This window comes from Protopterus annectens, chromosome 11.part0, assembly GCF_019279795.1.
Source record: "Protopterus annectens isolate FY-2018-M chromosome 11.part0, PAN1.0, whole genome shotgun sequence".
In the NCBI taxonomy this organism is placed as follows: domain Eukaryota; kingdom Metazoa; phylum Chordata; order Ceratodontiformes; family Protopteridae; genus Protopterus; species Protopterus annectens.
Window position 1 is genome coordinate 406,987,175 of NC_056745.1, and position 27,305 is coordinate 407,014,479.

At 36.8% G+C, this 27,305-nt stretch overlaps 1 protein-coding gene across 3 annotated transcripts in view; it reads left to right on the forward strand.

Moving 5' to 3' along the window:
- Positions 1 to 27,305, forward strand: part of CCDC87 (coiled-coil domain containing 87) — a 1,578,580-nt gene that overhangs the window by 37,171 nt on the left and 1,514,104 nt on the right. For all 3 annotated transcript variants that reach the window (XM_044087903.1, XM_044087902.1, XM_044087904.1), the window contains exons 2-3: positions 1,225 to 1,295; positions 7,504 to 7,750. In XM_044087903.1, the coding sequence (XP_043943838.1) occupies positions 7,567 to 7,750 (184 nt within the window). In that variant the 5' untranslated portion in view covers positions 1,225 to 1,295; positions 7,504 to 7,566. The remainder of the gene's footprint in view (positions 1 to 1,224; positions 1,296 to 7,503; positions 7,751 to 27,305) is intronic.

Genomic DNA, 27,305 nt, shown 5'->3' on the forward strand with positions numbered 1-27,305 from the left:
GCTATTGTTGTGGTTGTTGGAAAAAAAATACATATTATAAAATGTTTAAGAAGTGTAAACATTGTCTGCATTCCTCATGCAATCTGCAAGGTTTAATGACTCATATCTGTCATGCTGTTTTATCCACTAGTTTAATGCTAACACAATAATTCTTTACACTGCTGTTTTCCTTTAAATGCAGTGTTGGCTGCCAGTATAATTTTAAAAAGCAAGATGTGTTCACTGCCATGTACCCGTAAAGTACACTCATGCCTAAGATATAGTCTGTAGCTCATCTGTACGTTTGGCAAAGTAAAAAGCAGGCACCGGGCTCCAAAACTGGGAATCTGGTTAATCCATGGAGTCCTGCTACAGCAAGGTCCTGATTGAGTGAAACTATAGCTTACACCACAATTGTGTGATATAGGTTGTATTACGTAAAGGGGTGCATGGTTCAAAGGCCCCTCCTTGTGGGATAGAGGTGCTTGCACTCTTACACCAAGCAGAGCAACAGCTGTTCATTAACTGGACAAATTCATTGACTTGGCATGTTGCTGTATTGCTGTAGCAAGTACTTCAGACTAGCTATTTGTACATAAAGGGTTAATGATACTGAGCTATAAATGTTATTTCAGAATTATTTACTTACACAGTTGAGAAATTATCAAAATCACTGTACTGCGGTGGTGGTGCTTTGGTAGCGTTGTCGCCTCACAGCAAGACGTTCTCTCGTTCGATTCTCAGCTAGAGCGTCTTCCGTGTGGAGGCATACGTGAATGGGGAGTGCCTTCGTTGAAGGTTGTGTGTCAGGGCTGGTAACTCGGCACATAAAAGTCCACTACCAATCATTAGTGGACCGGAGTTCCGCAGTGGCGACCCCTAACCGGGATAAGCCGAAAGACACAAACAAACAAACTGAACTTTAGAAATAATATCTTAGCAGGGCCTAGATGAAAGCTTTCCACATGCAGCTGTGCATAGTTTCTGTCTATCTGTAATACTCTTTACTAAAATACTTAAGGCATATTGCAAAAAGAATAGGTACGCTTGTTAAACTCAAAGAGTAGTTTACCTTGCATTTTATGAATCTTGTCCCAGGTTTTTATGTGGGCAAAACTGTTCGAATGTTTGCTAAAATTATTTATGAACATGGCATAGGTATTAAGAACAAGGACTTAAAAGAATGCATTAGCCAAACATGCACTTGCTTGCTGTAATTTTAGAATTTTTTGTTTTATGTTTTAGGCAACGTAGTTATGTCACCTTTAATTGGAGACTTCAGTACAAGACTTGAAGTTATGGAAGCATTGTGGCAGGTAAGTGTATCTTCTGACAAGTCACCAGACCTGAATGATGGCATAAACATCAAATATTTAAAAAAAAATAGAAGAACTTGATTAGGATTTTTAATGTATTCAAATAGTTATTTTGTTGGATATGTTTAAGACACAGATTTAAGCTTATTGTACTTTACGACTATTAAGTTAACTGATAGGTCATGTGATATGGTTTGTGTATTTAAGTGTTGTGAGAATTGTGGGTCTTTTTCTGATGAAGTTCTTGTGAGTTACATCATACCTCTCAACCTGGAAACATCAAAAATCTGGACAAAGGCCCATGAAAAGTAGATACAACTGGCCAAAAATCTGTACTCTGATTAGCATAAAAATTGGATACATAATTATGTAACCCCACCCACTTCAGTGGAATTGTGGGAATATGCAGTGATATCATAAGCAGTATAGAGTCAAGCATCAGATAATATGGTGAACAAGAATGGGGATATTAATTCTTTAATTTCAAGGGCAACAGTCTGATTTCCTCTTGTGAATGAAGAAGCTGTATATAGTAGTAATATCTACATTAGTCATACAAATGATCTAAAAACTGTCCCTAGCAGCAAGTGGATCCTGCTGCCACAGTACGGTTCACAGAGATCCCCTCCACAAATAATCGTGGGAGTCAGGGCACAACAGTAAGAGTCCCAGCACAATGCATGGTAGAATAAAATATCTTAGCATTTGTACAATGTTCCCAAAATCATCAAATTATGAAAGCAGAAGGATGTGAAACATGAATTACAACATTAACAATACGTGTGCTTAATATGTTAATATATAATCAACCAAAGTCAACAAAGGAGAAAGTGGGTGTGGAGTGCAGTAATGTGATGAACTTGAACATACTGCATATATGATAAATGTGCATATGGATGGTGTGCTTTGAGTTTGGAAACACTACTAACCCGGTTACTGACATTAGCAACTTGTGTTGTAAAAAAAAAAAAAAAAAAATCAAGGACTATCGCCATGATTGCTGATTTATGATAACTCTGACATGAGCAATCAGACTTGTGATCACAGCCTCTAGTAACAAGGGTGGGTGAGGTGATGGTGCTGTCATTTCCTACCTGCCTCAGATATGCTCTGACTGCCGTACCGAAGATTAAACAAAAGCAGCTGACAGGCAACTAGCAGAGTTTTGCACCAGGGACTCATAGAAGACTTTATTTTATTTTGCTTTCCTCCTCACCATGGCTCGGACACTACCTCAAATCCACTGACCTAGAATGTTCAGGCTCTCTGGAGAAAATGGCATCACTCATGTTACTACTCGCACAAATGAATACGCAACTCCTTGCTCTTTGCATATAAACTATTTCACACTGTTCCAGATGTTGTCACCCCCTACATTCCTGGCCAGACGTTTGCAAAGAAAAGTTGCACTTGTTGGGGCACCTCCTAAGCTTGAAAAAACACCTTTAAGGGAGAGAGAAGGAGAAGCAGCTCCCTCACGTATTTGGGTGATCACTTCCTAAGTTAAATTTTGAGTTTTAAAGCAGGTACCCCAATGATGCAGCATGCTGAAAAAAATCCCATGGAGTTGGGAAGATGCCACCAACAATAAAGTCTGACTACTTGAAAGTGCAAATAACTCTGTGTTGTGCAAGAGTTGAAAGAAACTTGACTAAAAGTGCTCAGATGAAGAAGGCAGGGATTCCCCAGGGTCTTGTCACCCTCAGTGTGTCTGAAGTGCCCACCTTCCCAGACAAGATCTAGTACCTTGTCTGGCTGCAAACAAGAAGCATTAAATACTGACATATATTTCCTTTCCACCTCTCTGAGCATTAAAATCGTAGCAATGTACTTTAAAATCATGACAGAGAATCAGAAAAGAGGAACAACTATTTTTTTTTTCAGAACAGAGCCCACAGGTAGTGATAAGAATTTTAACACCGACTTAGTTATTTAATAATTATTCCGTGTCTGGAAAGGAGACTAGGAGAGCTAACTTAAATAACAAAATCTTAGAGGAACAAGCCTGTTTTAGGAAACAAAAGCATAATGGTATTCCTTAAATAACATGTAAAGTTTCCATAAACTTAAGTTTCCTAAGTTGGCCATTTACAACTATTTTACCTTGTGAATGGCATGGCAATAGTCCTTCTAAAGCCACTGCAGAAATTAAGCTGGAAAATAAAGCAACAGTCAGTAGTTACTAGGATTATGATGCAAATACTTACAAACTATGAAAGTACGTAGGGGTAATCAGAGAGAGAGAGTACAGACACAGCCAAATATCGACATGCTGGCAGTCTGCCTCACAAAGCTGATGTCATCGTGCACGCCCCCATCAATTCCCAAATTTCCCAGGTTTTTTTCAAAGTTTTTTCAAAAATTCTCCATGGTGGTGGTGTAGTGGGCTGCACAATGACGTCAGCAACAACTTTTAAACAAATTTGAAAAAAACCTGGGAAATTTGGGAATTGAAGGGGACACTTGGGAATTCATGGCATCCCATTATTTTCCCCTCAAAACTGGTAAATACTGAGGAATTTGGTATGGTTGAGAAGTATGAGTTACATTAAAAGAACAAAAACACTAAACAGAGGCTGTTTTGATTGGCTACTTCTCTCCCTTGCAGACTTAACATTTTATGTTTGTTTGGCTTTGTTTACGTTAAGTTTCCATTTTTAAAAACTGAATAGTAAAAGACGTAATGAAATGACTGAAAGTACTTCATAAGTAACACTTCTACAGGTTCTCTCAAAAAGCTTATCTAAATAAGTAGGTCTTCATTTGTCTGCAAATGCCAGATCTATGGAAGAGTCACACAACCACCACCATAGAGAATATTGATGGTTTGGTTCAGCCATCAGAATACCTGTAGACTGCAGCTGAACTCTGAGAATTACCAGAAGCCTCATGGTGGAGCAAAGGGTACTAATTAGATAGTAAAACCTAATCACATGTTTTGAATAGGCTGGATCCAGGTCATGCAAAACACAAAACATTGGTTCCCTTACCATAAAGATGACCCCAGTACCTGGCAGGAAGCCCATGCAGACAGTGCAGCACTGGAGTTATGTGAGAAACTCTAGCTGAAGTCAGTGAAAGTCACCTGCAAGTAGTGCTATGTTGAAGGAATTACAGTAATCTTACTAAGAAAAAACTGGAATATGAGTGGCAGTACTTAAATCAGTTTTAGGGATAAGGTGCTTAATTTTGAATATATTTTTCTTATGTCAGAAATGAGAACCAAAAATGGCCGAGACTTGATTATAAGGTCATGTCTTTTTGTCAGTTACCATCCTAAAGTTGTACGCCTTGCCTCTCTAATTTAAAGCCTTGCCTCCAAGCAAGATGGTAGTTAAAACTAGGCTGGTGAAACTATTCAGCAGGGCAAATTTGACCCATATGCTATATGTGCATAAGCTTCTTTTTAACTCCCCATCCCGTTCTTCAGTTAGTGGCATCTTCATATCCAGGATTGTTATTCAACTAAATTCTATACTCAGACGACTTCTTTCAGAAAAAGCTAGTGTCTTTGTTTTAAATATGCCAGGACAACTTAAATGGAATCTCCTTCCCTACATTCTTTTTTTTTACCTAACAGAACATATGCAGCAATTCATTAATTGGAATATCTTACACACATTATTCTAACTAGAAGTATAATTTTTCTTTCTCCTATACCTACATCTTATAGTTTCTTCTATTCACTTGGCAGGGACTGATATCTTTAACACTGAATCAGCGCATTATCCATGTTATCAAGGAATAAATAAATGAAGAGCTCTTTAAAGACGTTTTCAGGTTTGATATCTGACAGTTAATATGGTGATGTAGCCTTTAGGTAGTTTTTAATTTATTCTTTATTTATTTATTGCATTTATTAACTGGGATTGTTTGACTGGGCTTGACCTCTTTTCAGCAGAAGCCCAGGGAGAAAAGGTCCATAAAAAACAGAAACAAAACAATTTATAAATACAACTTAGTTAAACTAGCATGATAATTAGGCAAAAGACAAGTCAGGTAAAATATTTCCTATTTACATACAGACAGACAAAAATAAACACATCATACGAGTTAAAATATTCCAATACAAATAAGACAATAAATGTCAAAAGTAGTTTTCAGTATTTGATGATTCCAAAGTAGTAATGCTTTGATCATTAGGAAGGTAGATTAGGGTAAAGGGGAAGATGTAATTAGAGCAGGCTAGTTATAATCTCTCACTAGTCTAGAACTAAATCTCCTTTCAGGTTCGAGATAAGGCACTTTTTTAGTAATTTTTTCCCACTCCTCTTGTGTCATTTTCATTATAAATGGGGTTATCAATAAATCCAAAAGCAATTTTCAAGGGCATAGGTACCAGCAACATAAATTGCAGAGAAAATACTAGAAAAATATACAGCTCTTTAATTTATAGTCCTTCAGAACCACTTTTAAAATTTCAGTAAATACCACTGTTGCCCACTAGATGTTATCAAAGACAAACTTTTTTTTTTTCAATAATATTTCTTTATTGTTTTTCTTATTTTCATTAAAAGACAAACTTTTCAATGGAAATTCACTGTAAAACTTCAGAAGGCTTCAAAACCACTTTTAAAATCTCAGTAAATACCATTGTTGCCCACTAGATGGTACTAAAGACAAACTTTTCAATGGAAATTCACTTTCCCTTCTTCTTTCGGCTTTTCCCGGTTAGGAGTCGCCACAGCGGAACTCCGGTCCGCTAATGATTGGTAGTTGATTTTTACGTGCCGATTTACCAGCCCTGACGCACAACCTTCAACGAAGGTATGCCCATTCACGCATGTCTCCACGCAGAAGACGCTGTAGCTGAGAATCGAACCAGACAGCGCCTTACTGTGAGGCGACAATGCTACCGCAGCACCACCACTGTGAGTGTTAAAAGTGGTTCTGAAGCTTTTTTGGCGCCTAGTTTCATTTGAATACACTCTGAAAATTGTCATTAGCTATATGTCTGAAGAAGGGTTTGGTTAAAACCCGAAAAAGCTTACATTGTTTTAAACTACTGTGAAGAATAAAGGACTATAAATTAAAGAGTTGTGGTGATACCAGACGTATAAATGGAGTTATAGTTGTGGAATTACATAGTTTAGCTTCTGCATGCAATGCTTTTCTATCGGCTACTGTTAATGTACTGTAGGGTTATTAGCTGGTAACTCCTGGATCCTCACAAAAATTATTTTCCAGGATGTTTACACTGTTTATGATTGCAGTTTGCTGTTTCCACATTAAACTCTCTCAAGAAACCAAATGTTTGTTGATCTTCCATGTTGGCTGTAGAATCCTTCTTGCTATTTGATCCAAATCTTTATTTTTCTTCTGTGCATTTGTTGTATAATGGTATATATTTTACTACCCCTCTATATACAGTACTGTTTAATGGTGTCTCCTCAATTTTTAACTTATAAACCTAGAGAATAATCTGAAACCAATTTTATGTAATAGGGTACGTTCACTGCATTGGGTTACACTAATAATAATATTTCATATTTGTATCAGCAGACCTTTTCCATCTGGGCATTTCTAAAAATGGGCATTGCATAGTCAGATATTCTGAGTAAAAGAAAGTAAATCAATGAAGTGAGTAATTAAAATTAATTTGTAATACAGCTCAAAGGAGTACTAAATAATGACAATAATGTCTGTGTTACCTTTGTGTTGAGTACTTAATATGTGGTGTATTTCTTTTGTAGGCAGCCTAGAAATGGATGTAACTTCAGTCATTTCTAACACGTTTTAGGCCTTTTCAATGTGAAATATATTAATATGTCTGTAACTGATGCTGTCTTTGGGCAAGGGGAATCATCAGTCAATTCAAATAACGTATCGCTGTAACTACAAAGGACTAGTTTTAATTGGATTATTTCATGCAAGTTTATAAGTTTGATGTAACAAACTGAAACGGCTAGATGAGCATTGTGTTGCCATACATACAAGGAGAGAAAATGATATGAATGGTTAGGCGAATGTTATGTGGAAAAATATACAGACGGTGTAGTTTTGCTGTTTTTTCTTTACAAGTGAAAATGTGTTTTTGTTTTTTTCTCGACAAGCGTATGCATATAAACACAAAATAACAGTGCTTGTCCAAGGCAAATGCTAACGTAAAAGGTTTGTTATAGCTGGACTGATTATAACTGAATACAGTCAGTTTTGTTAGAAAGTATATCTGATAGGTCCAAAATGGACTTTTTTTTTCCCTTTATAGGTTCATACTCTTCTAGAGGAGTGACCTGTCTTATGACACTTGAAAGAAAATTTTAAGAAAAAAATGACTGGTAGTACCAGAACAGCAACTAATGCAGGTAAAACCTGGAAGCAAGAAAGAGAGCAAAGAGTATATCACTTATCCAGCATGGATGAGGTAATCAAAAATCTTCACCTGCGATATAAAGAAATACTGGAACCGCTCTCACTGATTGCTAATCCTGTTTCTAATTTAAAGGAACCTGAAGGTAAAAAATTATTGTTTTAAAATGTAATGAAGTAGTAAAGTGTATCAAACATGTGATTATGCATTAGATAAATAAGATTTTATTACTACTACTATTATTATTATTGAAGAGACTGCATGCCCACTCCATTTTCCCAGTTTTCCTTGCATTTTGAGTGCTCATTTCATTCCTCTGATACTAGCACATGTAGTCACACTGTCTCTTTTTCATAGACTTTCTGGACATGGATGAGGAAGAGGAGGATAATGTAGACTGCTGTCTCATATGACATTATTTTCAGATTTCAACATTATTTTCCTGGTTTCTGCATGGTATGCAGTGCCAATGAGGTGAGCATGATCATTTCTCCTCACTAATATGTTTGCTGCACAACTTGCTAATGAGAATATCACTAGAGATATATCTCATATTCATCAGTCACATCATACGGCATTATAATCCCATCTCTCCAAAAGGCAAAAGGGAACATTCAGTTTTTCCTACCCCAAAGCTGGCTGTCTGACCTGTCAGATTGTGAACCCCCAATTAAACATTTGGGGTCTTGCATGGTTTCTTTAAGGAAAATAGTAATACTAATTTAGCTGCCGTCACATTCTGTCTTGCATGTGCCCAATGGCAGCACCACTGAGGTGATGAGCCTTAACAAATGGAGCCTAAAGGTAAGTTTTTGGCACAGACATACACAAACAGAACAGGAGTGTAAATGGATCTGGTACGTAAATCTGACAGCCAGCTCTTCAAGCTTTAGCTTATCAAGTGACAGCTGTCAAACTTCCCAGTATTCATCAAACCTTTTGAAATCCAGTTGGACAAGAGACTAACACTTTCACTGCTGTACCTTCAAATCAACAGCCGGCATTTATCAGCAAACAAGTGTTTTGTCGGGGAGAAAGCCCACCCTCACCCTGTACACACCGTTGTCTATATATATATATATCAACTCTGAAATTGCAGTATTAAAGAGAAAGGGGCACAGTCATAACTCTGTATATAAGAATGTTCCCCTAACTTTGTATATAGGACTGTTACCCTCCATCCGTGAGAGAACTCTTCAGTTTTTACTTTGTCACCTGATGAGTGGGACTCTTGATGACAAGAAGTTGAGTATCAGCCTCTTGACTAACTGTCCCTCAACATAATATACTGCACCTTTTTAACCCCGCCCCCCCCCCAGGTTAATGTAAACAAAACACAAGTCCAAACTGGAAGAGTCTTACTGTAAACTGATGCTATATTCCAGGATGCTGTGCTGTCTAGACTATGTAATCATCTGAAACAGTTGAAATTTTACTGTACTCATGAAAAAAATGATTTGGCACATGTAGAGATGCTGTTATGTTTCAGCTATTTTTAACTCATTCCCTCCAGTGGAGCTCTGGAAATTTGTGCTTTGGCTTCCAGTGGTAGGACCCTGAGTCTTTTGACAAAAATAAGGTTATATCTTCAAAGTTCAAAGAAATGCTCATAGCTCTAAAACCAAGCGTGTTAGTTAACCTTTGAACATGACCAACCGTTCAGCTCAAACTGATCTTTAAAGTGATACTATTCAATAAATTCTAGGTCTTAAATAGATTTTATAAGTTACAATAAACAGAATATTTTGTTTTATTGTTAGAAACCAGCTTTATTGACATATCGGTTGTGCATATTTTAAGAACTACAATCAGTAAGAATATAACAATCAAATCAATATAAAATTATTTCATAGGTTTTTGTTAGGTGAACATAGATTTACAGATTTTATTACACCCCAATTGCGCTGCATGTTATCCATTGTTAATTGCCTTACACGATTAGCAATTTAAGAATGACCATTAAATTTCTACAGGAGGTATATCTGGCCATTTTCTGTTATGCTTCAGTATTGTACAGCGGTCAAAAATTAAACAACAACTACAGGGTATACTCATATTCCATAGACTTTTTATTAAGTCTGTCTATAAAACCAAATCCATTTATTCCACTTCCTAAGGTGTGCCTGCAGTTTCTTGCTTACCTTAAATCCCCTTCTCTTTTTCTAATTTTTTCTAATATGTCTTTTATTACTAATATGTTGGGAACTTTATTAGTTTTTCAATTTTTTTGAGATGGCCTTTTTTTCCTCTTTGTAAATGTAAATGAGACTTCACAATCCATCCCCAGCAATAATACGGCATCCATGAGAGTAACTTCTCTCATGAATACCCTCAGTTACCCTAATCTCTTTTAAATCCACCAACATTGGTCAGTTCCAGAACATATGCCTCCAAGTTATTCTCTCTTTTCAGCTGTGCTGCATGCACCTGTTTATAATTTTACATGCAAAGTGTGTTCAGCCCATACACACACATGCACGCACATACACACAGTCTCATACATAATTAACAACTAGTATAATTGCTAATTTTGTAATGCTAAACAACAATTAAAATTGTGGCTCCATAGATATTCTTCCCACAATCTGTATATTGACATAATTTAGGTCCATCCCAATACTACATTCATTATGAAGGGCAGATTTTCTCATTCCTTGTTGGTGTTTCACAAACTAGAATACTAAACAATCCTTATATTCATAATGTAGACATGTTGTATCCACCTACCACCCACATTTATGCAAAAGGCAACACATTGTTCTATTCCTAAAATAATCTTTCCATCTCTTCCTTCATCTATCCCTCCTTCAAATGCATTGTGTAGTTCTGGCACGCCTTCCTGTAGTGTGAGTTACCCTTTGAACTGACTTTTGGTAGACATCAAGGTAGAACGTGTTTTTGTTGCTGTTGTTCCTATGATGAGGTTATTCTCACTGAATTTTGTAGTGGGAGAAGTTACATGATTTTTTCAGTGGAACTGCCAAAGGCTGTACCCTTTTCTTGTATACTGTTGTTTGTTTTTTTTTTACTTCTAAGGTATAATACGTTCTTTTTGATTTTTCTCATATTAAAAAAATATAAATTAATGTATTTGTAGTGCATGGAGTATGGTAATTATGCTCCAATATCCGGAAAAAGACAAATCAGTTAAGAACGTTTGTAGTGCGAAACCCAAGCTTAACAATTGTTAAGTACCCTGCTTCACTTGTTAAGATCGGGTATTGTGATAGTCAGTTAAATCTGACATTACTGACCAGCAAACAACAATAGCAGAGTAAAATACAAATTTGTTTCTGCCTGCTGTCTATGCCAATTCATAAATTCATAGGTTTATAGGTGTATACTAGGCTAATGACTACTAGAGCCTTTATAAGCCTAGCCGTGCAATCCAAATATGACTCACAAATTTGATTTGTATGATTGATGATTTACTGACTGCATCTGTCCATCAGAGAAGCCAGACCAGGACTTAATTTCTGATTACCCATCCATTGGTCCAAGTTGTGCTTAAAAAGAGATACAGAGGAACTCTGCTTCACATGGATGGGGACCCTGTTCTGGAGAATGTGAATCCTCTGAGAAACATATGCCTCTCCAGCATGTCCTGTTTTTGTCACAAGCAAAATATAGGTCTTTTAATCTAGTAGTTCTGTTACTGTTTGTTTTGTGGATGTGCAAAAGATTCAATAAAACAGGGTCCAAGGATGCCCTGTATGTCAGGCAAAGATCATCTCTCAGATGTCTGTATGATACTGAGTAAAGAGACAGGGCTTTGAGGTGATCAGCATAGGACCTTGTGTTTATTACCAGTATTCTTTTTATAAGGAACCTTTGTGGACGTTCCAGTTGCTGCATGTGTCTGGTCAGGTACATACTGAAGAGGGCATTATACTCTAGGATTTGCCTGATGAGGGCTGAGTACAGTGGTATGAAGACCTCTCTGGACCTAGATGTTATGCCCTTGCATGTAAGTTGAGCAACACAGAAGGATTTTCTTACCACATTGGACACATGTTGGTCGAAGGATAGGTTACTATCTACATGAGTTCCTAGATCACTGACTAGTGAATCAACTTTTAAGGGTGTTTTATTGATGACGTAGATATCCGGGGTGGTAGACTTCCTAAAAGGTACTGTAATGCATTTCTTGGTTTTGTGTTTTAATGACTTTGGCGCCAAGTATTTGTCTGTATTAGACATTCCTAAAGGGTATTCTCATCTTGGGGTGATTCAATGACTGCTTCCAGTTTGTGACTCATCAGCAAACTTGGTCAGCCAAAGGCCTTTGACATTGGCTTTGACATTCAAGAAGTAGATGCCAGTCAGGGGCGGGCCCAGCACAGAACCCTGGTGGATTCCACTGGTGACTGTCCTTTTTGTGGAGGTAGCATCACAGATTCTAACCTCCTGGGTCCTATCAGAGAACCAGCTAGCTATGCAGTATAAAATATGAATGTACTGAAACATAGGTTCATAGGTTCATAGGTTCATACTAGGCTATCTGCCCAAGGGCATTTATAAGCCTAGCCCATAGTTATGTGGCTTTCGCCACCCCTTTAGTTTGAATAAAAACTATGCCTATCATTTTTCTGTGCCTCTAGTCAACAATAATTGAAATAATCAAACACTGTTCCAATAAGGCAGAATACAATGGTTCGTTTTCAATGAATAGTCTGTTCCAAAATAGTCGCACCACACATCCAAATGTAACAAAATTTCCAAAGAGGTAGCTTGCAATAAATAATTACACTTTATTTTAAAAAAATAATAAAATAGAAATGTTGAGCGCTTTCATCTACACCTTAGTAGACTTCATCAGAACATTTCTCCATTAAAAAGTCAACTCTTATATACACAAGTTGAACCAATTACAAAAATAATTGCAGTTAACCATAAATTACTTAGTTAACCCTGTGAATGCTACCTCGACTCATAACACAATCATTTAATACATTGAACAAACTGATTAAAAACTTAACCTACTAATATAATCCCTATATGGAAATATTCATTCATACATAAGTAATTTTCCTTCAGAGGTAATAATGTTTACTCTGATGACTCGTCGGAAACCAAATGAATTTCTTGTTAGTACACCAATGTGTGGTCGAACTGAGATCTCATATACATAAATATAAAAAGAAAGATGTGTGTATATGTCCATTTAATACAGACGCCTTCTTTCTACAAACAATATCTTATAAAACATTATTTTCTAATATGGGCTTTATTGAGATGTGTTCATTTATACCAGGGAGTGCGGTCGCATTTAATTTAATCTGCCACCATACCTCTCTCTCTCCTAATTTTTTCTTAACACATCCACCCCTTGGATTAGGATGCACAATTTCTAATATCCCAAATAGGAATTTGTCACAATTCTTACTGCCCCTCAGGTGCTTACTTAAGGCATTTTTATCTTCTCCTTTTTTGACACAATAATAGTGGTCGTATATTCTATTGCGAAGACATCTGTCTGTTTTCCCTACGTAAAAACATGCACAGTGTGTACAGGTAGCTAAATATACTATATGGGATGTTCTACAATTCCCCTTTTTAAATTTTATATTTGTAGTATTTACATCCTGCAATACTATACTTTACTACTAATGATGTACTTACACTGATTACATGTTCCACATTTTTGTGTACCTATACTATTGTCCTTGCTTCCTAATGTAACATGCTTATTTTCAAATTCACTCTTAAGGTTTCTTGCATTGCTATATACAAATTTGGGTCTATCACCCATAATATCCAAAATGTTCTTATCCACACTGAAAATGTTCCAATGCCTTTCAATTATTGCCCTAATGTCACTAGTATTAGAACCATACTCTAAAATACAAGCTCCTGTGTATTTGGTTGTATTAACTTCCATCAAAGTGTTGTTATAGTCCATGGTGTCAACTTCTTTTATCCCAAGTATAGCTGGATATTTATTATTCCTATTGCCAATAATATATTCCCTTAACTCTGTAATCATTCTTTCAGGATATCCCCTTACCATGAACAATTTACAAATCTTTTTATCATTGCAGGATATAATAAATTTCATAAAACTTAAACCAAAGTTGTTAAACATTTGATTGCATTCTTCCATATTTTCGACATTCATATCCACTCCTATAGGAATTTAAAAAAATCTAAGTCCCATGGGGACTATATTAGCGTCCATACATTGCTTCAAATAAGTATTGTCTAATTGTATACATTTCAGTGTCTTTAGTTAAAGATTTGTAAATTGTTAACAGAAGTGGAGGTTTTGAATGAAAAATTTACTGAGGATTTGTTGTTTGATGAGAATGAACCATTATACAACAGTCAGTTTAACTGGGTTGAGAAAATTATAGATAAACAGTATGATAGGAAATGTAAAAAAATGCGTAGGGACAAGGAACAATACGCTAGGAAAGAAGCATACAAGTGGGGGTCACAGTAATAGAAAATATCCCAATATTAAAAATGGAGGTGAAAGTAACATGAACAAACCATTCATTGAACATAATCAAAGGATAGGACATGTGAATAAGAATACACATTCAAATAGGAGGTTTGGTTATTATCAGAAACAGAATACTGATTTTTTAGGAGAGGGAGACTGACAGTGGGAAACAGAAGGATGGAAGGACAGAAGTTCTCACAGGTGGAGAGACGACAGAGGAGAACATTCTTATGTCAATTGGAAACAGCCAGGAAGGAATCTGGACAGAACATATTAAAGCATAATGAGATACATTATAGTTTAGGGGAATATAACATCTTCAATTACACTAACATTGTTATTAACGAAGGTCATTTTGAATTGTTCGCTAAAGGGATGAAATTCATTCCTAACAAACGTTTCAGCTTAGTAGGGAATATTGTAGACTTCAAAAAATACATAAGGAAGTTAAATTTGCAATTATTATTAGGCAATAAACCCTATAACCAAAGGGGAGAGTTTAATATCAGGAGCACTTATACCCCCCCACTGAACAACATGTTAGCCATATATGAGAAATTGGTTATAGACAAGATGTATACTTATTTCAACAAAAGTAGACGGAATCGGATAAAGTATAACCTTAATTATGAACAGTACAGGCTATTAGAGGAGTTAAAATCTAACAACAGGTTACGAATTATGAAGCCTGACAAAGGTGGGGGAACAGTGCTCTATGATACCACTGAATATATTAACAAAATCAATATGATATTATTAAACTCAGGTAACGATGATATTTCATCCATTAACGAAGTCAATATAGGATATCACAAATTAGACTTGTTTTTAGAGGATTTGCTTATAGAAGAGAGGATAGATGCGGACTTGTACAATTATTTAAAAATAAAAAACCCCGTTATAAGTACAATAGTAGGAATCCCCAAAGTATACAAAAATATAATGGATCCGCCTTTTCGTCCTATCATCTCGGGAAATAAATCCAAAACTTTTATGTTTGGTAAAGTAGTAGACAAGTGGTTAAAACCATGTTACAACAAAGCAAACCACTTGTTAAAAGATTCATGGGATTTTTTGAGATGCCTAACACCTGATTTATGTAAGCCTGACATTTTATTAGTCACTATTGATGTGGTGGATCTATTTTCCAGTATTCCTATTGAGGAGGGGATGACCAGATTCAGTAACAGCATGGACACGTATAGTTCTGTAGACTCCAATAGGAAAAATCTAGTGTTAGATTTTTTAGATATAGTACTGAAATACAACTATGTGTACTTTGAAGGAGAATACTACAAGCAGTGCAAAGGGGTTGCGATGGGAGCAGCTTGTGCTCCCATCTTTGCAAATTTATTCCTTCTAGATTGGGAGAATGAATACATTTTAAATAGTGAATGGGGAAAGTATATTGACTTATACACTAGATTTTTGGACGACCTCTTTTTGATTTGGAATGGTGGCGAAGCCAAATTGGTTGAGTTCATGGAGTATTTAAATACTAGAAGTCAGTATTTGAGATTTACGATAAGTAAGGATGAGAAATCCATTTTTTATTTAGACACTAAAATAACTATAGGGAACAAAAGATTCATCTCAAGGATATATAGAAAGGAGACTTTTAGTAATTCGTACCTACATTACAACAGCTGCCATTCCTACAAACAGAAAAGAAGTATAATTAAAGGTCAATTTATCAGAGCAGCTAGAATGACTTCTGAGCTTTCTGATTTATTTTTGGAATTGGACTTAATAGGTAACATGTTCATGGTAAGGGGATATCCTGAAAGAATGATTACAGAGTTAAGGGAATATATTATTGGCAATAGGAATAATAAATATCCAGCTATACTTGGGATAAAAGAAGTTGACACCATGGACTATAACAACACTTTGATGGAAGTTAATACAACCAAATACACAGGAGCTTGTATTTTGGAGTATGGTTCTAATACTAGTGACATTAGGGCAATAATTGAAAGGCATTGGAACATTTTCAGTGTGGATAAGAACATTTTGGATATTATGGATGATAGACCCAAATTTGTATATAGCAATGCAAGAAACCTTAAGAGTGAATTTGAAAATAAACATGTTACATTAGGAAGCAAGGACAATAGTATAGGTACACAAAAATGTGGAACATGTAATCAGTGTAAGTACATCATTAGTAGTAAAAGTATAGAATTGCAGGATGTAAATACTACAAATATAAAATTTAAAAAGGGGAATTGTAGAACATCCCATATAGTATATTTAGCTACCTGTACACACTGTGCATGTTTTTACGTAGGGAAAACAGACAGATGTATTAGTAATAGAATATACGACCACTATTATTGTGTCAAAAAAGGAGAAGATAAAAATGCCTTAAGTAAGCACCTGAGGGGCAGTAAGAATTGTGACAAATTCCTATTTGGGATATTAGAAGTTGTGCATCCTAATCCAAGGGGTGGATGTGTTAAGAAAAAATTAGGAGAGAGAGAGGTATGGTGGCAGATTAAATTAAATGCGACCGCACTCCCTGGTATAAATGAACACATCTCAATAAAGCCCATATTAGAAAATAATGTTTTATAAGATATTGTTTGTAGAAAGAAGGCGTCTGTATTAAATGGACATATACGCACATCTTTCTTTTTATATTTATGTATATGAGATCTCAGTTTGACCACACATTGGTGTACTAACAAAAAATTAATTTGGTTTCCGACAAGTCATCAGAGTAAACATTATTACCTCTGAAGGAAAATTACTTATGTATGAATGAATATTTCCATATAGGGATTATATTAGTAGGTTAAGTTTTTAATCAGTTTGTTCAATGTATTAAATGATTGTGTTATGAGTCGAGGTAGCATTCACAGGGTTAACTAAGTAATTTATGGTTAATTGCAATTATTTTTGTAATTGGTTCAACTTGTGTATATAAGAGTTGACTTTTTAATGGAGAAATGTTCTGATGAAGTCTACTAAGGTGTAGATGAAAGTGCTCAACATTTCTATTTTATTATTTTTTTTAAATAAAGTGTAATTATTTATTGCAAGCTACCTCTTTGGAAATTTTGTTACATTCGGATGTGTGGTGCGACTATTTTGGAACAGACTATTCATTGAAAACGAACCATTGTATTCTGCCTTATTGGAACAGTGTTTGATTATTTCAATTAGCTATGCAGTATGTTATAAAAGTGTTTATACCTAGTTCTATAAGTTTATTGACAATGCTTGAGTGAGGTATTGTATCAAATGTTTCAGCCATATCTAGGTAGGCAGAATGCACAGTTTCCCCTCATCCATTGCCTTAGTGACCTTTTCAAAGAAGTCCACCAGATTGACCTTCCTTTGACAAAGCCAAACTGGGATGGATCCATTGTCTGAGTTCTCCTATGTCCTTGCTGATAATTTCCATGATAATTCTTTCCATGTCTTTGCAAATAAGACTAGTCAGATTAATGGGCCTTGAGGGTCCTCCATTATGAAGGGGGGATGATCATAAGCATATTTCAAGACTGTAGTTAATGACTCCAGGATCCTGTTAAGTTATATTTTAGACTATTCAGGAAGCATCCTGTGATGTTATTAGGGCCCATTGAGGCCATGTTCTTGGCTTTAGTGAGTGTAGCCAGTACATGCTCTCTAGTTTTAGTTGGAGGGGTTATGTTCGAGGGTATTTTTGAGGGGCTGGTTGGGGGTGAGAAGGGAGTTAAAGTTAGAACTGAATTTTTCTGCTAACAGGTTTGCTATATCACCAGACTCAGTGAATGTGGCACAATTAACCACATGTACAGCACATTGTTGTGTGCTGCCCTTGAGGTTTTTGACATAGCTGTAGAAGGCCTTATGGTTATCTTTCACATGGGAGGCTATCTTAACCTCAAAGTTGGCTTTGCTTGATCTCTTAGTTCCCTATTTACTTTGAGAGACTTTCTATCTTTATGGGAATTACCCTTGCTGAGTTTTGCCATATTTTTTTTCCTTTTGTTGTCTATCCTCTTTAATTTGGGATGCCACCAGTGTGGTTTGTATCCATGGCTAAGCCTAGGCTTACTTTTGATTGGTACAGCAGCCTCTCTGCAGCCATTAGCATGGTTTTGCAGAGTTTCTGAGGGCAATTCAGCATAGGCTGCTGTGTTCATTGGGTTTGGAGGGGCATTGTATTTTGACAATTCATCACTTAAAAGGTAATTTGCCTTGGAAGAGTTCCTAATTTTTACTGGTTTTAATGGGATTATGGAGTTGATTTTGATTTCAAAGGAGACAGTCTTATGGTCAGACCTTACCAGGAAGGATGAGACACCAGGGGTGTGTAGCATTCCACCATATAATGTCAGCTTTTAGTCCAGTATGTTGGAGCCTCTAGTGAACGTATTTACTTTTTGGTCAATGGTGTTTGTATTTATGAAGTCCCGGAATCTCTTTGTCTGTGCATTTGAGGCTGTGTAGGATTCCTAGTCTGTAAAGGAGTAATTAAAAGTCTCTCATGTGGAGCGTGTTAGGTTGGATGGTAAGTGTCTCCAGAAGGTCCAAGTATGCATTGTGAACTTCTTGGGACATGGAGGGTGACCTATAGCTGGTTAGCGTATGGTACGGTATTTTGTCTATGATGATCTGCACATGCAGAAACTCCAGTGTGTCATCCTGTTTGACCACCCTAGAGGCAATGCTTGTTAATGATGTATATTGAGACAATCCTCCTTTAGTCATTGTCTTTGTAGCTACTGGTCTAAAAGTGTGGAGGGCACTGAAACCTTACACTGCTGGGGTACTGTCTGCCACTTTAAACCATATCTCAGTAATGCACAAGTGTCTGTGTTCTTGAGTGTGAGGAGGGCTTGGAGGGAATATAGTTTTCTGTTTAGGCTCCTGACAGTAACACCTTGAGGTTCAGTTGAACTGATTGTGCTACGGCAGTAGGTTTGTCAGTTTGACATTGCCTAAAAAAGACACTGTGGGGCTGGATAAAGTTTTAGCTATTATTTGAAAGCCTAGAGGGGAGAGGTGCAGATCATCCTTGGTGAAGCAACATGGTCTGTTAACCATGTCCTCCCAGGCTGACAAATGTTCGAACTCCTTAGAATGACACCGAAAAGACAGCCAGATGTTGAAATCAATGATTTGTTTCTCATATTGTGACATCATCAGTGGTGATGATAATATGCAGGTCAATGCTAGGCTGATAACAGGCTGAGACACATAGGTTGAAAGCTTCATAGTGTTTCTCTTCATATAGTCCAGAGAAGTACATCTCAGCTGCTGAGTGTTTCCATCTCAAACTCACCAATGAATGGAGCTGTTGGCAACAACACAGACTCTACATGGTGCCTCATAGGGGAAGAGTTGTTTAGACCAACCACTTTGGGGATCTGCTGTGGTGTGCAGTGTCTTCTAAGTAGGAGAACATAGATCACAGATGGTGTGCAGTCAGGACTAGCCAAGCCACTGAATAATGTAAAATATGGCTCTAGGTGATTTGGTCATGTTGACTGATGTTGCCAAATGGGCATGTGTATTTGCTGGTGATAAGTGAGTTAAGGACCTGGCCTACTGTGACCTATGCCAGGAATTCATGCTAACAGTGGAGGGGTATATGTTTCCATATTGGCCAGTGTGTGCCCATCACAAAGCCCAGCAGCTATGGGTCAGTAAGCTACTGACCAGCCAATGTCCAGTTGCCCAGCCTGGGTTACCTGGGATAGCTCTGTTAAGCGAGAGCTAGACATAAACCCAAATCAACCTGCCAAACATGAACTAAGAATCACTACACTCGATGTAGATTCACTGACAGGATGCAGCTTGGAAGTGGATGACATGATAGTACGGAGGAGGCTGGACATCCTATATATCCAAGAGATAAGATGGAAGGGCAGTGCAGCAAAGACACTTGGCTTAAGATCCAGAGTCTACCACTCAGGAGGAGGACATACTAGAAATGGTGTGGAAATTGTGGTGAGATAGAGGCTTCAGAAGGAAGTGAGGGATGTCATTAGAATTACAGTCAATCAGACTCCAGTGTAATGATAGGTAGTATTCATAATCTTAGCCTATGCCCCCCAGCAAGTAAGGAAAGAGCACTGGGATAGAATTGGTGATCACAAAGTCATCCTCAGTGAAACAGTCATGCCACAGCATAAACCACTGATTGTCACAATCAGCTGCAAGCAGTAGTCAGAAAAGGCTCTAAGGTCAACAGAGACCAGACTAAAGACTTGGAAGTTGACTGGAGAGAAAGTACAACAGTTCAAGGAATTACTCAGGGCTGTAACACCCCAAGAAGAGGAGGAAATAGGTGGAGTTGAAGAGGAATGTCTATTCCTGAAAACAGCATGTGTGAGGACTACAGAACAGATATGTGGCTGTGTCAGGTATGGAAGTAAGGTACATAAGGAGAGCTGATAGTGGAATGCAGAAGTCCAGGAAGTCATCGAAAGAAAGGAATGCAGGAAAAAGTGGGAGATAGAAAAGACAGACCAGGCTAGGAAGGACTACTGGTTGGCTAACAAAGAAGCTAAAAAAAGGAGTTGCAGTAGCAAAGAATAGGACATTGGAGGCACTCTACCATCTTCCAGAAAGTGACTGAGAAGGTTGGACAAAGAAACTATATCAGGTTGCAAGGCAAAGACAGAAAGATAAAGAAGATAGTCAAACACCCTTCATAAGGGATGTCAGCAATAACTTGTTCACTACTGCACAGGACATCAAAGGCAGATGGAAGGACTACATTCATCAGCTTCTGAATGAAGAAATCCCCACAGAAGCTGTACTGCCCCAGACACAGCCTATAATGAGAGAAGAAGAGGTGCCCGCCCTAGAAGAAGTAAGGATAGCACTAAGGAGAATGAAGTCAGGGAAAGCAACAGGCTCAGATGAGATCCCAGCAAATATGATAAACATGGAAGAACAACAACGAAAAACCAGGATCCAAGTAGAAAAAGTTTAATAAAAACTCTAGTACCTCGACATGGAGCCTTCAAAGGAGAATAAAGCAATTCTAAATGCTCAAACCTATATAACAAGACCAGTCATTCACTAATTCCATAATTGACCCTAAATCAGGTTAAAAAAACTTTCCAATTACACTCTCCATTAATACCCATTGGACTTAAAGTCCCATATTTCAATATAAAAACAATTTCCTTATACAGAAGTTTTTTCTTAACATCAAACTTACTTCCTCTATCAGGGACATGTTCTAATATAGTACATTGTAAACCCTCTGGGTTGCTGTTATGATGCTCTCTAAAGTGCATTGCAAGAGGGCTTTCAGACTTAACATTCCTAATGTCTCTAATGTGTTCTTGAACTCTAAGCTTGAAAGCCCTCTTGCTCTCACCCACATAAAACATGCCACAAGGGCACCTAAGTGCATAGACAACCCCTTCTGTATTACATGAAAATTTACAATTAACCCTAAAAGGAAATCCATTCATGTATTTAAATGTTCTACATACATATTTACATATAATACACCTACCACAGGGAAATGTATCCACTGCGCTTAATGTTTGACTAATATTACAGCTAGGAAAACAAAAACTAACATGTACCAAAATATCTTTAATACTCTTCCCCTTACGGTATGTAGATGTGGGGACTTTGCATATTGTGTCAGAAAGTTCTTTAAATCTAAGTAAGAAATTTCAATGGTGTTTAATTATTTCCTTTACTTTGTCTGATAACACATCATAGGTAGTAACTACATAAATTTTCCTAAGATTGGAACCTGTTTCAACAATATTATTTATAGGCCGCCAAAATTTTGGGCCACCTTTCTTATTCTGAAAATTCTCCATAACTTCATTCAGTAGAGCATATGCATTCTGCTTACAATAGCCTCTCCTAATAAACAGCTCAACTGTTATATTAAGTTCTTTAACAAGGTCAAAGCTATCATAACATAGCCGTTTCTCATGGAGAAATTCACCAGGGGAGAGATTTCAACAGACAGGGTGGGTGGCAACTATCTGCATCTAAAAAATGCATCCCATCCTCAAATTTTCAGTGGAGTTTACTCACTACTTTTCCATTTAACTCCCCTGTTAAGGAGATATCCAAAAACGTTACTGTTTTGCATAACTGTACACCATCAAACATTAAAGAAAATTTGTTATTTTGAAGTTCATCTAAGAAACCAGTAACCTTCTCCTGGCCCCCTTTACAAATAAAATTAAATCATCTATATATCTATAATACTGAATTACATGCTCTTTGAAAAAATGTAAACCATATAAATGGTCCATTTCAAACAAGCCCATCATAATATTTGCATACATGGGGGCAAAATCTGCCATTGCAGTACCTCGCAGTTGATGAAATATATGACCATTAAACTCAAATAAATTATTAACCAAACATAATTCAACTAATTCAATAATATAGTATGTTAAAGGACTGTCACCTAATGTTCTTCTTAAAGCTTCATTTCCATATTTGTGCTCAATACTAGTGTATAAACTTTTAACGTCAACAGTTAACCAGTACATTTCTTGTGACCAGTGAATGAACTTTACTTTCCCTAAAAATCATAACTATCTTTAATAAATGACGTTTGTTTATTAACAAATGGTAACAGGAAATTATGTAAAAACAAAAAAATACCCATATTCAAAAAATATTTACACGCTGAAACAATAGGGTGGCCAGGAGGGTTATGTATATTTTTATAGATCTTAGGTAGCAGTAAAACCTAGCAATTTCACACTCTGATACATTGAATTTATATCTCACATTGTCACTTGAAAAATAACCTAATCTAACCCCTTTGTTCAATAAATCTGAATAAGTCCCCATAGCTTCCTCATATTCTTTCATACTACTGCATTTATAAGTTGTAATATCATTAAGTTGTTCATAACACATTTTAGCATACTGTGTGTAGTGCATTATAATCACCTTTTTTCCCTTGTCCGCTGGTTTAAATACAAGGTGTTGGTTATTACTAAGTCCCCGTAATGCTTCTCAATCTAGTTTTGTTAAATTATAACAAACAAGATGTTTGTTCATCATAAAGTACTTATACAAGGTTTATAAAGCAAAATCAATCATAGAGGAAAATTGTTCTATACCTACATGACTAAATGGTGGAATAAACTGACTCTTTTGCACAATTTTAGAAGTGTCTAACTTAGAGTATGCATTATACATTATTTTATCTTCAAAATCTGACATACAGGAATGAAAACTCTCATCTGATGCATTTTCTATAGAAACACTTATCACATCTTGAGTATTCACACATTCTCTATTTTGTTTAAAATAATTAGCTAGGTGTAACTTTCTAGTCAAACAAAACATATCCTTTTTCAATACATACATTCTTGGCATAACAGTGGGTAGAAACATCAAACCTCTGTTAAGCACTTCCATTTCCCTGTCACTAAGCGCATAACCAGATAAATTAATAACATAGTTACTTAAATCACAAATGTTAAGAACATTAGAACTGTCCAAAACATTATTTACTGTCCTATGATTAATTCTACCGGACTCGTTTGTACCTGTAATTCGTGGAAGACTATCCCTCGTGTGATTGTTTATCCACTGATTCAGGAATGTCTCTTGCTCTCTTGTTGTTCTTGTAATTGCCATAATTGGTTTTCTGGCTCCTCCAAAATGTCCAATTCATGTACCGGGGGTCCTGAGCTGCAGGCAAGTCTGGATAATCGCCGGAGTCACTCTCCCACTCCGTGGATACTTCAGAGCCAGGTCCAGAGCCGCCATTGTGCTGTTGCTCCTCCTGCCGTTCCCCAGAAAGGGCCCGCATCATGCGTCTATTCTTATTGGTTCTCCACGTGAATGCTACACCATTGTTGTAATCTCGGATATCACAGTGTAACTTATTTTTCTTAATATTCAGTAAGTCCTGTTCAAAATCAGCTAATTTGTTTTTTATGTCACAAAGACAGTTCTCCAGTTGTTCGTTGCCCAACAGGAGAGAAAGAGACTCACATGACATTTATATCCTCTCTCAGTTTGGCTTGTTTAAGTCTGTCTCTTTGAACTAGTATATTAATCCACTCTATGTGAGCTGCTGCTACCCACCTAATTTGAAATCTCTGATCATTCTCATCTTGGGTATCAAAGGGCTTAGTAGGATTTTTAAAAGCCCTCAGACCCGTAGGTGTAATGTCCAGTTCCAAATAACGTTGCAAACTTAAACAATTTAAATGTACTGATAATTCCTATGACATTAATCGATCCAGCTTCTCAAAAGCCTCTTTAGAATCAACAGACAGCGACCTCCCAGCCCGCTGTCCCACCATGGAAAATGGATTATTTTTTTCTTTTATTATGTTCTTCTAATAAAAACTTTTTCCAGGGTATGACATTCTCATCCCCTCGGACTGCATGTTCAGCATTTCTCTCACCTAAAGGTGTAGTAAATTGGTCCATAGTTCTTTGTCTGGATTCTAATAATTCCTGCCTAAAAACCTTAGGCAAATTAACCGATGGATCACTGGACATCATGTAGACTGAAACAACAGAACAAAGTCACCACTTCTGGTCAAACTGGAAGAACAACAATGAAAAACCAGGATCTAAGTAGAAAACGTATAACAAAAACTCTAGCAACTCGGCATGGAGCCTTCAAAAGAGAATAAAGCAATTCTAAATACTTAAACTTATATAACAAGACCAATCATTCACTAATTACATAATTGACCCTAAATCATCATAACAGCAACCCAGTGGGTTTACAATGTACTATATTAGAACATGTCCCTGATAGAGGAAGTCATTTTGATGTTAAGAAAAAATTTCTGTATAAGGAAACTGTTTTTATATTGAAATATGGGACTTTAAGTCCAATGGATATTAATGTAGAGTGTAATTGGAAAGTTTTTTTAGCCTGATTTAGGGTTAATATGTAATTGGTGAATGATTGATCTTGTTATATAAGTTTGAGTATTTAGAATAGCTTTATTCTCCTTTGAAGGCTCCATGCCGAGGAGCTGAAGTTTTTATTAAACTTTTTCTACTTGGATCCTGGTTTTTCATTGTTGTTCTTCCAGTTTGACCAGAAGTGGTGACTTTGTTCTGTTGTTTCAGTAAATATGATAAACATGTTGGGTGAGATAGGGGAGAAATGGCTCTTGAGGGTACTTACAGCAGTGTGGAGAGAAAGGTGTATCCCAGATGACTGGAGAATAAGCATACTCTTGCAAGTGTATAAGAGCAAAGGGGACATCCACACCTGTGAGAGGTACAAAGGTATCAAACTCCTGTCTTACTGCATGAAAGTTCCAGAGAGGGTGATTGATAAATGGATATGCAGAGTAGAAGAAATTAAGATGAAAGATGAGCAGTTCAGATTCAGATCAGGATGCAGCACAACTGACCTTATGTTTGCAGTGAGACAGTTGAGAAGAAGCTAAAGATGAGGAAAAAGTCCAACTGGGCATTCCTAGACATGGAGAAAGCATATGACAAGGTCCCAAGAAAACTGATTTGGGAAGTACTGCATTAGTTTAAAGTCCCAGAAACATTGGTAGAATTACTAGAGGCTATGTCCAAAGACTCAATGACTCAAATACGAGTGGTGTTTTGTCACACTGAAGGGTTCCCAGTGGGAGTAGGTGTGCACTTGGGTTCAGCTGTTATTCATACCGGTGGTGGACTACATTAGCAAACAGGTCAGAGTGGGCAGATAACAAAATTGCTGCATGAAGATGATGTGGTTTTACAGGCAGACTCTGAGAAATAACTTCAGCAAAGGATAGGGGACTGGAGTGCAAAACTGAAGGATGAAATTAAGTACAGATAAGACAGTGGTAATGACAGCAAATTGGAGAAATCAGAAAAAGTTGAGAATTGAGATAGAAGGTAAGATGGAGGAACAGGTTAATAACTTCAAGTATTTGTGTGGGGTGGTTGAGGAAAAGGGATGTCTGAATGAAGAGGTCAAAGCTAGAATCAGAAGTACTGCAGCCAGCTGGCATTGAGTGTCCATTGTAGTTTATGAAAGAAGAATGCCAATGAAGCTAAAAAGTAAGGTGTATAAAACAGTGGTGTGACTAGTGCTACTGTATGGTACAGAAAAATTGTTAGTAAAGGCAGAGCAGATGAGGAAGGGTGAGGTGATAGAAATGAAGTGCCTAAGAAGGGTGATAGGATGCACACTGTGGGACAGATGAAGAAATAAGGATGTAAGAGCAGAAGCCAAAGTAATTCCAATTGCAGAAATGATTAAAGAGAACAGATTACAGTGGTTTGAGGACATGTGCCGAAAAGCAGAAGACAACCTGGTGATGAAGATTTGGTGCAGACAGGAAGAAGGTGAGATTAAATGAGAGTACACAGCAAAGCGGTGGATGTATTGTGTGAGAGAAGATTTGTGACAGTCAGGCATGAGTGTGACATTGAATCAACAGAGATGGTGTCAGTTATGACATCACCCCGACCGCATGTAGAAAATAGGGTTTGATGATGATGATGTAGCCCAGTTGTACATTGGGGATTAATATGTAAATTCTTCCTACTACTAAATTCACATATTAAGTACCAAGAATGTTCATAAATTTCTTCAGAAATATACCCTCTTTTGCTATATTTTAATTTCTAGGTCACCAAGATACATCCTTACTGTTGCAAATCAAGTTCCAGTCCCCACCTATAAGTAATATTCCCTGCTGAAAGCTGATTATTTCTCCCCAGATTTTCTTGAGCACCATAATAGCAATTTTAGGTGTAATATAAATATATGTCAGTAAAATTCTCCTCCTTTGCCAGTAGACCTTTGCTGCCACAAATCTACCATTACTATCTTTTCTTCCCTCTTCTACCACTATTGGATATCATCTAGCAATTGCTGTAAATATTTCTCTTTTCCTTTGTCCCAGATATTTTGCTGAATAACTATCCTGAAATCCCTTCTGTATCAAATTCACATTCTCACATCTTTCCAAATGTGTTTCCTGTAGCATTGTTATTAGTACTTTGCTTTTCTTAATATAACTCAGTACTCTTACCTTTTTGTCTATATCTGTGAGGCTATTCACATTCCAAAATAATATGTTTAGTGTAGCCATTATGATAAGACATTATTATTCCCATATGTTATATATGACTAAATTTTTAAATGTCTAGTTCCAGATTTTGTGTTGCATGCACCCCTTAATGTTTGGTAGGTTGATCTCATACTTTTGTTTTTTCGTCATCTCCATTTGAACCTATGTCACATTTCGCAAGACTTTTTGTTGTAATGAAAACCCTTAAGCAAAAAACAAAAAACAAACAACCCCCCCATAATTTATTAACA